The 17,896-nt window shown below is 35.6% G+C and overlaps 1 protein-coding gene across 1 annotated transcript in view; it reads right to left on the reverse strand.

Annotated features, from left to right (window-relative positions):
• Positions 1-10,616: 10,616 nt before the first annotated feature.
• LOC131850210 (serine/threonine-protein kinase 10) overlaps positions 10,617-17,896 on the reverse strand; it is a 60,955-nt gene continuing 53,675 nt past the window's right edge. Inside the window, exons 23-27 of the mRNA XM_059200381.1 lie at positions 17,283-17,437; positions 16,407-16,578; positions 15,126-15,221; positions 14,493-14,636; positions 10,617-12,102 (exon numbers count right to left, since the gene is read on the reverse strand). Coding sequence (XP_059056364.1) covers positions 11,299-12,102; positions 14,493-14,636; positions 15,126-15,221; positions 16,407-16,578; positions 17,283-17,437 — 1,371 coding nt within the window. The 3' untranslated portion in view covers positions 10,617-11,298. The remainder of the gene's footprint in view (positions 12,103-14,492; positions 14,637-15,125; positions 15,222-16,406; positions 16,579-17,282; positions 17,438-17,896) is intronic.

The raw sequence follows: 17,896 nt of genomic DNA on the forward strand, positions 1-17,896 counted from the left end.
CTACCTGCCGATGTATTCTCTAGAGATTACAGGATGGGGTTCTTCAAGATAAGGTTTCCTAAAGGTCGGCAATGCGCACGTGATCTCTGGTTTTTCAGGTTGCCCATAGGCTACGGTAACCGTTTACCATCCGATGACTATGCTTGTTTGCCACCATCGTAGTATAAAAAAAATGAAATTACACTATCCCTTTATCCCTCCGGATGCAGATAATATGGTAGCACCGTATTTAACGTACTAAATTATAGCGTAAATTCATATCATTTAATGAATATTCAATAGAAAATTCTATTACGGATATTTCATCGATCAACCCATTGCCGAGTAATTTTCAATTCTAAACACTACGCTTTAAATCCCACTTTTGTGTGTTACAATTCTTTTAATTGACATTTCAGTCGTAGTGACTGGAAGCTAAGCTCGTTCTAGAAGAATGCAACGTTGAGCTGTGTTGAGGCATCGTAGTTGATGCATTTGGGAGCCGCGAGTTGGACGATTGCTTCTCTTGATCTTCTAGTTGGGCAGCGAACTCCTCTTCCAAAGCCTGTAGATAAATAAAAAAAAATAAACATCTTGTTTAGTGTAGATATTTTCCTAACTACCAAATATGGCTCCATAGGATCGGCCGGACGACTCGTGCTGACGATGCTGCTGGATTAGCGTATTAGTTGCTTTAGATTGGAAGTGCGCCAATCGAATGTGAGTCGGCACGAGTCGTCCGGTTGATTGTAATAACGTGTTAGCAGATTAAACGTTGCCTATACCTTATGTAGGTTATTGTAACATATATATGATCATATTTATCTATTGTAACGTTACAAAATTTTCTAGAAATAAATATACATAAAAATCTTGTGTAGATATAATTTAGTAAAGTATTTTTTTGTTTAGGTATACTGAATAGTAATCTAATTAATAAAATGATCATATATACACATGATAGTGTAATAAACTCCTAACACGCCACGGTATTCCAAATACAAAATTTTATACACAGATAACGAAATCAACTCAATATATTAAGTATTGAAAGTGTTCGTTTAAACATTAAAAAGTATTTTTGACGTCTATAATTTTATTCTAAAATTAAAGTTAGGTTTCATTATCTATGGAAATGTGTATCTGGAAGTATAAATTAATAAAAAGGGACTTCGAAATTATCGAATTTCATCTATATTATATCTAATTTACCTATAAACATAATTCCATGACAGCTGTAACAATATATTTGACTGTTAATAAGAAATCGGATTAGTACGTAAACTCATATTAGTATTAAAAAATTGCTTCAACATACTATATATTATTCAAGACTTATAAAACATATGCAAGCAGTATAGATCATGCTCTTCGCCTAATTCGTCTTCTAAATTATAAACAAACATTTTTTTTTCTAAATGTGACGCAACTGAACTTATAAAATTACTAATTAGGCAGTATGAGCCATGTTCTTCGCCTGGCCAAATTTTAAAACAAATACAAACTTGTAAAAAAGAATCGCGCCAGATTCATCTTACTATAAATAAAATATTTTTTGGTTGAATCTATCATGTTAATGTCTAAAATGCTCTCAAATTATTATCAGACACTCTTTATACGTAGGTATACACTGGAACCAGGTAAGTGAGAAACTACTATTATTGAGAGTTGCAATGAGGCGGGACCTTTTCATTGAGTTACCTCTGTTAATGGGACTTTTCGAACATTTGTACGTTTACCTCTATAATTGGGACTCTGTAACTCAATTCCTGGTATAAGTGAGACAAATTAATTAATTCAGCTGTTCACAAGGTTGTTCTCATCTCTTCATATGTCTAGCAATATATATTTATAAAGAAAAACTTATCTAATATGCAGCAAACACAGTACAGTTGACAAAATTTAGTCGTTGCGTATATAATTTCATAAATTTCTCTATAATCCTATATTATATGACAGTAAATATATTAAAAATCAACAAATTTCCAAGAGAGATTAAAGAAATGGGATCTCATACGTTATTCAAACGGAAACTAAAGACAGACTTTTTACAGTGTCCAAGAATATTTAAGTAACACAAAAACCTTCACGTAATTTGCATGCCTGTATGGTAAATGTTGCTGATCAATCAATTTCATGTAACATCATATTAATTATAATACTGTACCAATATTTCGGAAATAAATTATTTTATTTCATTTCAAAAGATAGAACAAATATGGACCAATCTGACTAAAAAACAATATGTCCAACCGAATAGAATTTTATTCAATTAGATGGTATTATGCGGAAATCCATGTTATTATTTAATGAATTTGTATTATTATATTTAATTCCATTACCATTACGGCAGAATTAGATCACTAATGCAGAAGGTCGTAACGCTTCCAGTAGCGGTGGTCAGGTTTCCGCACTGAATATTTGTGGTCTCACACTTGATAATTGTAGCGGAATTTAACAAAATACAAATCCATTAATTAATTAAATAATATCCATTAAGTAATTAATTTTATAAAACATTTCATATGAGCTTTTAAAGAACATGATGGAACATCGTGGAAATTGGCAAGAGCTCCACTGACAAGAGCGTCTTTTAAATTGTGAATAAATTAATTCATTATTATGAATTCATTTATTCATAATTGAACTAACCACGTGACCATACACTTTGTATGGACGTTTGAATATTTTTAATTTCACCTAAATCTATATCTAATATGAAATGAAAGTTCCGTGCATGAACAACTATTGTCAATTTTTTCGGATTCTTCTAATGCTGTTGGCCGCAGCTGGCTTTCAGCTTCACCGGACGATAGGGGGCGAGTGCAGATGGCACTCCAAACCAAAGGAAGGACTTACGGAGCGGCTGAAGGCCAACTCCCGCCTGACGGATACGCGCTTGGAGTTTGGAGTTCGAATCTCGACTCAGGCCGTAGTAATTTCGGTCCGCGTTTGAATTGCACAGGGGATCGATCGGAGGATTACACCTACTACGACAAGTACCAAATTTTGCCAACTGTACTAAGAATCATGCGATTTAGTGCGCTCTATATACAAGCACTTAGTGTGATTAAAAACTTAAAACAACATACCATGCGGTCCATCCGGCGGTCTGTGCGTTGTTAGAAACCAGGCGCCTTCGTTAGGGAAGCACATGCAGTAAGGCTAACCAGTAGTATACTCCATACAGAGTATAAATAATACAGATACGTAATTGTAAGGGCAAACAATTGACAGTTAACAGTAGTTTTTTTTTTTGGTTTCGCTTTCACTCCGATTTTAAGGTACTTCGGCAAGAGCGGTATTACCTATATTACATATTATAAATAGTACCAGTAGTACAGATTATAAATAGTACCAGTAGTACAGATTATAAATAGTACCAATAGTACAGATTATAAATAGTGCCAGTAGTATAGATTATAAATAGTACCAATAGTACAGAGTATAAATATGATACAGATACGTAATAGGACTGGCAAACTAGTTGTCGGCCCACCTTTCCTCTATATACATCAACAGAACTACAGAGCATCACGTTATCATGTGATATCACTCATGCATCATTCAGACAATAAAAACATTAATATATTCTATATCACTCTCTAATCTGTACCTTACAACCGAAACACATCTTACAAAGCAAGCTGCTTGGCGGCTGAAATAGGTGAGACTGAGGTACACACGCGGACGAGTTTTTATAGTCTAAAGTCTAAATATAATTGAACTATATATAACCCTATTATATGCCCTAATTTTAGGCTTCTAAGTCACCTAAATTACATGAATTAATAATTTAGAAACAAACTGTTATATTTGTTATATTATATTTATTGAGCAAAGCCTATTACTCACTAAACGATTACTTAAACATGTACAATGTAAAGCCAGTTCTCAATTGAATCTATATACTGAACTGGACGGTACGGAAAAAAGACTTAATACAAAAACTTGACGTTGATAAGCGGCAAAAATGTCCTATATTAATCAATTAATTTTGATTTTATTTGATAAATCAGTGTAGTAAATCAGTTGAGTTTCTTATCAGTTCTTCTCAATTGAATCTGTATGCTGAACTGGTCGGTAGGGAAAAGATACTAATACAAAAAACTTGACGTTGATAAGCGGCTAAAATGTCCTATATTAATCAATTAATTTTGATTTTATTTGATAAATCATTTGTATGTTAATGTTTCAAGTAAAAATACTACACAAATTAAGATGAAATCTTCACGGAATGCATTATTAAATAGGAACCAAAATATAAATAAAATTTGGAAAAACACCCCTTCAAAAGGCGATAATTATTTTTGCGAGTCAAGTGAACCGACATACATACTCAAAAAAAATTGGAAAAATTGGGCATTAACTAACTTACAATTTCCTCAACTAATTCCATAATCGAATAATAGATGGCGCTGTATATAAACTTTATTAATTGCTCTCATTTGACCACCATCAACAGATGGCGCTCTACTTCACCCGCGTATGGAGTTACGACCACCACTAGCTAGCATACCAAGCTGTTACTCTTTCAAAACGAAGCTAAATAACCTCCACCAATTGTTATAAATAAAAATGCAATCATTCGTAAACTTAACGTTTATTTACACAATAAGTAGATACATAATAATGTTTCTAAACTTAGGCACAAATTGAATAATACCTCTTATAACTACGTACGGGAATTTAATAATAATATCTCAGAACAACTCACATGGCGCCATCTAGTCCCAAGCTAAGCAGAGCTTGTGTTATGGGCACTAGACAACTGATACAAAGTACACCGTCTTCTTATCTATGCTTGCTACATGGTTGACTGGCAGCAAGTGCCTTATAAGGTGTTAAATCCGCCATATGTATTTTTATTTTTGTATTTGTGCATTAAAGCTTTAATAATAAAACACATAATATACATAGGCAACAGCCAGACTCATGAATAGAAAAGTTTATACTGTGCGAGGAATCGAACCCGCGACTATCGGAAGTAAAGTGGCGTCATACCGCTAGATCCCCGATTGTACTGCGCGAGGAATAGAACCCGCCACCATCGTAATTAAGACCATGTCTAAACCGCTATGCCATCTTGGCCGTCTGGAGTACGACAATGGTTTGGTCTATATCCGGATGTCTTCTCCAGAACGAATATATTTCGTTCTAGAGTTACAGAGTTATTATATTCCCCGTACACAGTTATATGGATATTATTATAAATATGAACACAAGTATTATTAATTATATATATATATATATACACACAATACAAATTATTGTTAAAAGCATTAAAGTTAATATACAAACACGTTCATTATCTACATCTCATAGTCTGTGGTTAAAATATAAAATATAATTTGTAAATAATATATAAAATAAATTCAAATATGTTTAGATAACACAGTATTAAATCCTTTATTTGTAATCTATAATTAACGTCACACATTACGGAGGGAGAGGCAGACGGGTCGATGAACTGTGACATAGTGTGACAAGAGTCCGTCCGTGACATTGTGTGACAAGAGACTGTCCGTGACACAGTGTGACAAGACACTGTCACACTATGTCACACTTCAATTTTAATCGTTCAAATTTCAAAATCCTTTAAATGCAAAATAATATATATAATTTTTAAATTAATTTCGAAAATGGTCATTATTTACACTAAGAATGGGTAGTTATATGTGACGTGGATGAGGGGGGAACGAAGAGATAGGATGAGGGTTGGGGGGAGGGGGGGAACTGTCATAAAGTTCGTGTGACGTAATTACCATATCGAATATAATTGGTCATTGTTTATAATAAATAAAAGCCTACGAAGTAATTTTTCAATTATTGTAATAATTTAACCTTGTATTTCAAAACAGCTTCACACAAATGGATAAAACTGTTCAACAGCCAAATTCAACAGTTAAATTATAATTATACAAATTTCTATAGAAAATAGGATAGTATAGAATAATTAATTAGAATTTATATTTCTTTATTATTAAAATAAACTTAATAATATTAACATATAAATTTAAGTTTATTGTTAAAGACTATTTATTTGATTCCCTTCGTTTCGTTGCTGAACGTGTTGAATGATATGAACAAACAACAAATTAAATTAAATTTACATTAAACAATAAATATTTATATAGCAATACAACTAGTATAAATTATTAATTAATATATAACCTAATTTTATATTTAGATTGAAATAATTGAAATCAATTTATTTGACTTTATTCGTGTTTGTTAAACAGTTTTGAACTAAACTATGGTGAGAATTACGCAATATTATATATTTTTTTATTTAAATAATAAAGCACAAGAATTTTGTTAATGTATATTCATGAATAATGGAAACGGACGTAGTAATACATATCATACATATAAATCAACTCCGGAATCATAGTATCCATATTAGAAATTCTTTTAGGTACTATTTTTGAAGGTTATTATTTCAAAGTAACCTAGGTTACATATATTCGTATACAAAACTCGGAAAGTTATTACCACCCGAATAAAGTCGGGTCAGACATCTAGTGATGACAATAAATTGATTTTAAATAACATCTTAATTTAAAAAAATATCAATTTCCAATCATTGATGTATTATGTATTAATGTAGTAGAGAAGACGCTGTATACCACATGCACTATTTATTTGTACAAACAAAAAGTAATCAGAAATATTTATGTACCTAAATTAATATTCTTTGTCGATAATATATTTATATAAAAATTACTTTACTACTTTTACCCCCTTAGTTATCCCCGGCGATATTATAAATCACCCGTTAATTGCTCGGGGCCACCCGACACTTTTCTATCGAAAGCTACATCTCATCGGCAAGTAAAATAGACAACACTTTTCTTTAGACAACATTGTCCAAAAAATTAGGAAACTCTTACATTAATTAATTGTAAACGTTACTTCTAACTACATGCAGTCGGCCCGGACTCAATTGCGGCGCGAACACCGCAATCGTCATACCAGTGGTCACGTTACACCCGTCTCATCTAGTACATTACTACATAATACCTCGATGTTTACAGCATATATTATTATAAATATTAACACTATTATAGCGTAAAGGCTTTGTGATTAGGCACATCGAATGTTTACAATCTAAAACTAATGGAACGTGGCGAATCAATGCCGTATGTGGGCATGCGATGCGATAATTGCGAAAAGATATAAGATAATTTCATTTGCTGATATATCTTACAAGTCTTACTACTAATATTATAAACGCGAAAGTTTGTGTGTATGAATGAATGTATGGATGTTTGTTACTCTTTCAAAAACTGTAAACTTTACAGTAATATAGCTTATACATCAGAATAACACATAGGTTATAATTTAAAAGTAAGTTTGTGAGTATGAATGGATGGAAGGATGTATGGATGTTTGTTACTCTTCAAAAAAAACTTTACAGTAATATAGCTAATACATCAGAATAACACATAGGTTATAATTTAAAAAGATATTCTGTCAATTGGGTGAAATATAATGTTAAATGTCAAGTAAATGCTGTAAGTGTGATGCAGACGAAGTTGGGCGTGTCAGCTAGTCATTAATACTATTTGTCTAATTCCACTATTACTAGAGGCCCTCCATAAATTAAATTACATTCAATTCTAGTAATTGTTATGATTTTTATAGTACAGGGGACAAACGAGCTTGCGGCTCACCTGATGGTAAGTGATACCGCCGCCATTGAGACCAACACCTATAGAATCTAAAATTAGTAATGGTCGAGACATTTGAGATCTTTTGTTATGGTAATTTCTTTATTGCTGTGATCATAAATCACATTAAATACAAAGGTATTGCGTCCTTTGTATTTAATGAACAAACTGTTAAAAACATCCGTGCACAAATGATTTCATTTGCATAAATTTATTATTGCTTCACCAAGACAAAAAAATCTCGTCAATGAAGCGGTATGACAAAGTCTACTGAATTAATTGAACTAATTCTAAATCTATATAGTTTATATTGATGGCCTCAGTGATCTAGCGGTTTAGCACACCGCTTTGCTTCCGATGGTCGCGAGTTCGATTCCTCGTACGGCACAAACATTTATATTCATGAGTATGATACTTTCTATCGGTCTGGGTGATTTCTATGTATAATAAGTGTGGAATTATGTATTTGTATCAGTTAACTAGTACCCATAACACAAGCTTTAGCGAGCTTAACTTAGGTCTAGATGGTGCTGTGTGAATTGTCCTCGATTATTATTATTATATACCCCGCTTATATAGAATAATTTGTATAATTGTCAACTACTGTGATTAAAAAATTTAAAACTGTTTAATATTATCATTACATAGTATAAAACAAAGTCGCTGTCTGTCCGTCCCTATGTATGTTTAAATCTTTAAAACTACGTTTTTTTTAATAGATAGAGTGATTCAAGAGGAAGGTTTGTATAATACATGTACACCCGTGCGAAGCCGGGGTGTGTAGCTAGTTACAAATATAGCATCGTTACGATATATCGCATTCGCGTCGCGTTGCCCACGTAGGAACTTAAACAACGCCATCTTGCTTTGAGCACTCGAATAAATATTTTAGAGACTTATTACATACAAAATTCAAATTTGAAATATCTTCATTCGTGTAGGTCTATTACAGACTCATGTCAAATATACCGTCAGTTCGGAGTGATTTCGAGATGAGAAGAACTGACAACAAACTCAGCTCGTATTCTTCACTACATATTATAAAACAAAGTCGCTGTCGCTGTCTGTCCGTCCCTATGTACGCTTAAATCTTTAAAGCTACACAACGGATTTTGAAGATGTTTTTTAATAGATAGAGTGATTCAAGAGGACTGTTTATATATTTATATAATAGATGTACAAATGTAGCTAGTTTCAAATAAATGTTGTACATGACTACAATTATCAATTATCAAATACATTGATTTCATAATGTCATCGAACAGTATATATAATCTAAAACATCGTGCATGACGAGGGACATATTGATTATATAAATATATTTGACGTATCTGACTTTCATAAGCGGCTAAAATGCCCTAAGGGACGTTCAAGTATTACATAAGCACTATTGGGGGGTTCTTTGCTTTGCTTATTTTGGATAACATGGGGGGTAGGGTAGTCTAGATGATGATTACGTAATCGGGAGTTCTTTTCGTTTTTTTCGCGAATGGCAACCCTCACATTGTCTTTGCAAAAAAAAAAACAATACGTTAACTGAAAAATGTTTACGTAAGCATGGGAGGAGAGGGTAAGAGCTTTGCTTACTTTTGCTGACAAGGGGGATGGGAAGGGGGGTAAATAATTGCAATATATGCTTACGTAATACTTGAACGGCCCCCTACACGAAGAAAATATTTTCGATTTGATTTGATCGTGTAATAAGGCTCTAATACAGACTCATACATTTACATCTCACAAGAGAAATCACGTGTTTCAATGGAGTTCATTGCTAACTTAATTTGTAACTCTAATACTGATAAATGGAAGTGAAAGCTTTATGCCCAATTTACACTCAGCCCGAGTGGGCAGGGAAGTGAGCAGCGCGAGAGTGTAAACACGAGTGGAAACACTTCCCATGCCATTGGCGCTGCCACTCGCGCTGCCCGGCGCTCCCTCGATTGTCGGTTTTTCGTGCGCGAGTCAAAGGACTGGCAGCGCGAGTGGCAGCGTATTTTTACATTCAGCCCTCTCGCTCAGTTGTCGACCGGCAATATTTCCGCCAGCGCGAGTGGCAGGGGAAGCGGCTGAATGTAAACGTAGCCCTTAGTAGTTAGACTATTTGGAAGTCAACGGGCTGTATTTGAGTTTGGAAAATCATTTGCTATGCTCATTGGAACATTTGTACCAATACTGGATGAATAACGCATTGTTTTTTTTAACACATTGATAGACAGTAGGTACAAGTGAAGTTTGAAAATGAACACTAATGTTTTTGTAATTAATAGAAAATTAGAAGTATTATTTTACTTTTTCTGCTTAAACAAACTTAATTTTAATACAATTCAAGTGGAAACACGCTCGCACTACCCCGTGCGCGACCACGTGCGTTCAGTACGCGATGCAACCTACATATATCTATTGTGCAGGTCCTTCAAAGTTCGCTAGACCCGTGAGGTACACGAATTGAAGGATATTCTTAGGAGCGATGGTTTTTTATCTCCTCAGGATAGAGTGTAATCTTTCCAAAGGAGATATTACGTTTATGCATAAGTGGGCTACAACCACATAGGATATGTAGTGGCGTTTCCTCTTCAGTTTGGCAAAATCTCCAGATTTTTCTAGACCCAGAAATATACCCAGAATAATAACATAACCAATAATTAAATATACATATTATTATTACTAAACCAAATATTTTCTGTAACTCATGTATACCATGTCTCTGTAATTGGTTTAAAAGAATTTATATATCTATCTATGAATATATTCCAATTAGATGCAAAATTCTCCAAACTCACATACAAAAAAATAACTATAAAATATGACACATATTTCTTAATACAAACTTATTTATTAAACCTACATCTTTATAACAATAATAATGGAATGCTTTTAAATACTTAATTAATTATATATTATAATGTCTTTTAAATTGAACTTAGCGTAATACAATGAGTAAATATATAAGAATCAAGCAATTAAGAATGTAGACAATGCTACCAAAACAGAAATAGGACCGTTTTGTTATTAAAAATACATTAATAGCCTGATCTAGTCGAGTCTATGGTTTTTAACACCTTTTTTCGCTGACAATAGACACGCCTGCTGGGCACTGATCTAAACCTCTAACCCCTGACAATAGGGTCAAGCTACTGAGTTATTTATCTAATACATAAGCCCGTAATACATTGTTATAAATGAGATTGATCTAGGGAGAGTGTACCCTCGGTGCGTCACCACCAAACTGAAAAGAGTCCCCCACGCTTTGAGGACTGCCCGCTTGCTGGGGTCGCGGTCGATAAAGAAAAGTGGGTGTGACCCTATTCCCTAACAATATACCCAATCAAGTCAATACAATCCTTGCAATGTCCCGTCCAATTCAAAAACGAATCGTAACTACGACGCTTGAGTTGGATTTCAAATCCCTAGCGATGCCTTCAGGCTAAAATCATATCCGTCAGGCAAGAGTTGGCTTTCAGCCACTCCATAATCCCTTTCGCGGGTTTGGAATGCCATCTGCACTCGATCGTTGAAGCTTTAAAGGCCAGCTGCGGTCAACAACGTTCGTAAAAGGTCCATTACTATGCGGTTCTAAAACCACTTCACTTACAGGGATAGATCTGTGCCCAGTTTCAAAAGATAATTTAGTACCGTTCATATAAGCTCAGTTATTCTTATCTTTGCTTCCCTTTTCATTAATAGACGCTCTCAGATTCAACGTGGACAACTGACTTACAGGCACTTCGGTGTTTGAGTAACTATTTGATCCCCTAACTGGTCCCCATCGGCTAAAATGTTTACTGCTAGCACCGTCTATCTCGCTATCATCGCTACATATTGTGCTCGAACTTTTCACCGTGCCGTACCTCTCGCCTTCTAACGATGGCATATCGATCATCATAGCTTCCATTGCTATATCCTGTTTCAGACTCTGCTGCGATATGCTCCTTTTCATCGTGGTCTCCGTGTTTATCTGTGCCATTAACTGTTCTGACATGCTTTGCCGGTAGTATTTCTTCTCTTTCTTCTGCGTTGTTCGATCCAACGTCATGGTCTCTTGCATCTCATTTGGCACGTCGTCCCCGTACGCCATGATCGGTGTTCTCCTCCCATCCGATCCGAAGACTGAGTAACCTGACACTTTCTCCGAAACCAGTTTCAGGTTCGATGTGGACCCGAATTTCTGGGCTTTAGTCAACTTGTCTCTTTTGAGTGGTTTCCCCCGTGGGGGGCTTGTACTTAGTCTCCTGTCCAGACTTGGAGTGTTTGAGTTGGAGAGGAAGTTTAGGCTAGTCCTGGATCTGGACAGCGAGCCCATGAAGGAGCTCCTCTGGTGGTAGCTGTTGAGGAAGTGTTGCAGGACGTTCTCCGGCCACGGCACGTTTAGATACGACTCCCTGTCCGGAATGGGTATTTGGAACTTTTTCTCGTGGTTATCGAGTTCCTCCTCGAAGTACTTTATTTGATTCTGTGTAGAAATGGTCGCGTTTAGTCGCGTTACTATCGGGACGACACAAACATATATCCACCGCCTTTTAGGTAATGGCAAACAAGCTGACGGCCAACCTGATGGTAAGTGGTAACCGTCGCCTATATACATGAACAGCACTACGGACATCACGTTATCATGACAGCCGTGGTACCACTCATGCGTTGCCATTGCCACGACTAAGATGCCTCTTATCCCGTAATTTTCCGTGAATTTGAGACGCGATGACAACACTTAGACTGGTTGAGAATGTCAATTTTGTAAGCCATTTTGAGGATACTTATTTCTTTGTCATATTTATTTTTTTTACCTAAAATTTACATTTTTGACAATGCGTAATATTTACTATATTTTTTAGGTAACTGAATGACCAAGCTGATGATAATTAACGAACCGCTATAACCGTTGTCTATATACTCGTGAACAGTCTCACAGATAACAGAAAATATATTGTCTATGGTACTGCTAATACGTTCCCAAGAAGTATATATATATATAGTATGCCTAATATTTCAATTTTTTTTAAATACAAGTTATTTTAATAAATATAAATTGAAATTATTTAAAATATATATTAACGTCCAATCATGGAATGTTCAAGGCGGTTTAGAAAATAAATTCTTTACACTCTATACATTACATTACTAGAATGTATAAATCATACTTGCGATTTGCACAACCAAAATTACTCGTATCTACTCACCTACCAAACAAATTTTGTTCCTCGTGTATATACGCAATCAGCAAGGTTGTTAAATGACTATGCAAGTCTGCAGTCCACTGAGTGCATGAGTTTTATTTTAAATGATGCCTCAAGCGTTATGTTAAGATATTAAGAACTGGACTGCACTTTATCCTACAGTATTTTTCCATTTCAGGCATTTTGGGAGATTGTTAATCCGTAACCTCTGAGCTATCATTAGGATTGACACTCAGCCAAATGGCAACCAAACAAAATGCCAATATAATATAAAGCCTAAAAGATGTCTCGCGTCTCAAAACCTATGTCTGTAAAGGAATGACTATCACCGGATGCTGTACAATATAATGTTCCATCGTTCCCATCACCTGATTAGTGTTACCAAGCGGCAATGTACATGCGTAACCCACATATAGTACTGGAGATAGGGTCCATTTAATTCATACAATATAAAATTAAAATATTGTTTAAACTAATATTGTAAAGAAAGACTTGATTATTTCTTTAAAATAGATTAAAATATTTGACAGACCATCAACATATAATGCACTTAGTCCATTTAGTTCACACAATTTAAAATTAAATTATACTAAAACCAATATTGTAAAGAACTTGAATATTTCATATATAAAAAATAGATATCCAAATATTTGACAGACCTCTAAAATATTGCATTCAACGCGCACGTATATGCCCACATGCATATTATATTGGTATGGTATTTGGGCGTCAAAAGGCTACGATAACCGTTTAAGAATGTAGTATAAAAAAAGTGAAATTATTAAACACTACATTAATACAAATCTCACAAAGTTATCAATAACTGGATTAAACAGGAATTGGCCTAGGACACAGCAACGAAACGAAATAATGACGACGCCCGTTGAACACGTAAATTAAATAAACACTAACTCCAGTACTACGTATACAAACATGCTTTACAATTTCAGATGCAATATTCATGCACATACCAATATATATTAAACTGTAAGACCCTTTAGACCCTTGCGATCTGTATTATAAGCTCTTAGACTTAGTTCAGACCCTAGACTTACGGATTTTCTGTAACGAGAACTAGGTCCATTTGTAATGAAGAATGATATGACCACCTCTTTGTATCCCCCTCAGAACCCTATCGTAGTCAAATTCTGGTATATCTGCTATGATGTGCTAACTGATCAGACTTCATGCTCATCCTACATCCTAACATCCTCCACTGGTGCCCCGCTAGTTTATATCAGGCGGATCCTTAAATATTTATTACTGATAAATGAGAACATAATGATTCTTGATTGTATTACTAACAAACTAAAACTCTTGATGATCAATTTCCACCCGCCCCTTCTATATTTAATTTGATTTTCAGAATTCCTCGTGTATTTCACCACGCTAGTTCACCTGACCTATCACCTATTACTTATACATATTACCAAAGAGGAATTTATTGAATAATCACAAGAGGTCGAAAGGTCCTATATGAATAAATGAGTTTTTTTAGAATCCCTGGTGTATTCATAATGAAAGTCCACCTGACCTACCACCTCTGTACTGGTGGGGCACCAGCGTATACTGTTACCGAAGAGGAATTCACCGAGTTATCACACCAAGTCGAAAAGTCCTACATGAGCAAATAATTCTGTCTTTAAGTTTGGAGTTCAAATAGACTCACCATCTTCCTCTGTCCGAGGGTCGCCCTCCACTCCTTCAGTTCGAGCGAGTACTTCTCCTCAACCGTCTTGATCTTGTTCGCCTCATGGTTCATGAGCGCCTTCCGTTTCTCATTCTGATATTGCTCCAGTTCACGTACTAAAGCCTGGCGATGTAAAAACATTATCTTAACATACTATAAAACAAAGTCGCCGCCGGTGTTTCTTCGCTTATATCTTTTAACTTACGCAACGGATTTTACTTCAGTTTTTAGCAATAGATAGAGTAATTCAACAGGAACATTCAAATGTGACATTACCAAAATTGCCAGGATTTTGGAATTTTAAATCGAATTGTGACACAATAGGAAATTAATATTAATTACCAATTTGATAGGTTACTCGGAAATTTTTTTTGAAAATCTGTTGTGGAGACGTCATGTAAAGCTTTAAAACTAATATGTTATAATAAAAAATTACGATTAAACAAATGGGTATTGCAGGTACAGCACTACCACACTACAACTGGTGGCAATATTTGAAAATTTTATGTGTGTTTATATTTATTAATTTTGTATGTTAAATGTACACCTGGCAATTTAGTCTCTGAGATTAAAAGACAGACTATAGTATTTATTTATTATCATATTATATACCTCTCCGGCTGCCTTCAGCTCCTCCCTGGCTTTCGCGTGCTTGGTGGCCAGTCTCTGTTGCTCCGCTCTGTATCTTTTCTTCTCATTCTCTTGGAACTATAACAATAATATATTTTTAATTGAAAATTCACGACTATGTACACAAATTATACATATATTATACACATATTTACTAATCTGCAGTAGCTGTTTAGGCTGTATATGATAATTCTGTTGCTATCTAAATATATATAACTCAAAGGTGACTAACATAGTGATCTATCAACACACAGCCCAAACCACTGGACGGATCGGGCGGAAATTTGGCATGCAGGTAGATGTTTTGACGTAGCCATCCGCTAAGGAAGGATCTTGATTAATTCTACCCCCAAGTGGATAAAATAGGTGATGAAAGTTTGTCAATTTTAAACCGATCGGGCTGAGATTTTGCATGCATAAATCTACTATGACGTAGGCATCCCCTAAGAAAGGATTTTGATAAATTCCACCCTTAAGGGGATAAATTAACGCGAGCGAAGCCGCGGGCAATAGCTAGTTTAGATATAAAAAGCAAATATGTTATATATTCTAGAATCAAATGTAATGGAAAATACATGGAAATTTAACTTTTAACTAAAGTATTTTCACTCTCATCAATTGCAATCTTATTCAGTAACTAAAAATAAAAAAGACAATTCCTAGCACAGATGTCACGGCCTCTAAATTAGTGACATTGTGTAAAAATGAATAAATATATTATTATATATATCTCCCTTTTTATGGGGGTAATATATTCAAACACGCGGGCCTTAGCCAAGCATAATAATAATGATAATAATAATAATAATCTTAGGACAATTCACACAGCGCCATCTACACCCAAGTTAAGCTAGCTAAAGCTTGTGTTATGGGTACTAGATAACTGATACAAATACATAGATATTTTTTTTTTTTTTTTGTAAATACATACATATTATATATAGAAAACACCCAGACCGATACAAACAATCATACTCATGAATACAAATGTTTGTGCCGTGCGAGGAATCGAACCCGCGACCATCGGTCGTAAAGCGGTGTACTAGACCGCTGGACCACCGAGGTCGTCAAGCATGGATGAGTTATGTGATGAAGATAGAATATAATATTATTATTATTATAATTACAATGTTCTAATATATACTAACTTTGCAACCACATCATGTAATGATGGAGAAAAAATATCTTTATTTTTATTCTATTTTAAATCGCCATAGACTATATACATGATTACCACCACTATGGTATAAAAAAACCTCATACCCTCTTCAGTTTCTCCCGGTCGTCGTCGTGCTGGCCAGGAATGGCGCTGATCCGCAGAGACTCTCTGAACATCATCTCCCTAGCTTTCTGCTCGGCTCGAATCCGCTTCGGTAACGATCGCTTCTCTAACGTTTGACACTTAGCCAATTCCTCTTCTTTGCGAGTGTTTTTTCTAAATAATTAATATTATTTAAATATAACAGGTGTTTATTGTAGCCCTGGTTTTCTTATCTAAATATATATAACTCAAAGGTGACTGACATAGTGATATATCAACGTACAGCCCAAACCACTGGATGGATCGGGCTGAAATTTGGCATGCAGGTAGATATCATGACGTAGGCATCCGCTAGAATTTTGATTATTTCTACCCCCAAGGGGTTAAAATAGGGGATGAAAGTTTGTATGAAACTTTGTCAATTTTAAACAGATCGGGATGAAACTTTGCATGCACAAAGCTACTATGACGTAGGCATCCCCAAAGAAAGGATTTTGATAAATTCCACCCTTAAGGGGATAAAATAACGCGAGCAAAGCCGCGGACAAAAGCTAGTCTATATATATAAATGAAATTGGAGTGTCTGTTTGTAATTATTAAACCGTTTTTTACTACATGCATATGAATGTAAATGCGGTACGTAACATCAAAATAACATTTTTTACAATTTTTGTCTGTCTGTCTGTCTGTTTGTTTCGGGTAATCTCTCTAATGGTTATACCGATTTTGATGGTACTTTTATTGGCAGGTAGCTGAAATAATAATAACTTAGGCTACTTTAATTTTAGAAAAACAAAGTAATATTGCAAAATTCTTGCGGACAAGGCCGCGGGCACAGCTAGTTAATATATAGGTTTTATCACTCAGGATAAACTCACCTTCTGATCTGCTCCAACTCCTTGTCGTGCCTGACCAGCATCTGGTGCCGCCGCAGCAGAAACTCATCCTTCAGCTGCCGCTTGGCGAGCTGATGCCTCTCGTGGATTTGCTTCTCTTCCAACTCCCAAAGTGCCGCTTCTCGAGTACGCATTATCTGTTGAGGACATACGTACAAACAATGAGTCTTAAAACTACTGTCAATTGTTGGTATCGATTTGGGTGTTTACTCATGAATACAAATGTGCGAGGAAACGAATCCTCGACCATCGGATGTAAACCGTGTGTTAGCTAAACCACTAGACCATCGAAGCCGTCATCGCCTGCCGCTCTCAGTGCGAGTCGTGCAGTCTCCGCAGCAGCGCGTGGCCGCCGTGTGTGTGTGTGTGTGTGTCTGTCTGTCTGTCTGTCCGTCCGTCCGTGTACGTGCCTGCTGCCGCTGCTGCAGGTACTGGCGGTCTGCGAGCGCCTGCCGCTCTCGATGTGAGTCGTGCAGTCTCCGCAGCAGCGCGTGGCCGCCGTGTGTGTGTGTGTCTGTCTGTCTGTCTGTCCGTCCGTCCATGTACGTGCCTGCTGCCGCTGCTGCAGGTACTGGCGGTCTGCGAGCGCCTGCCGC

The sequence above is a fragment of the Achroia grisella genome, unplaced genomic scaffold (genome assembly GCF_030625045.1).
Source record: "Achroia grisella isolate CSIRO2021 unplaced genomic scaffold, CSIRO_AGI_Agris_v1 utg719, whole genome shotgun sequence".
NCBI lineage: Eukaryota > Metazoa > Arthropoda > Insecta > Lepidoptera > Pyralidae > Achroia > Achroia grisella.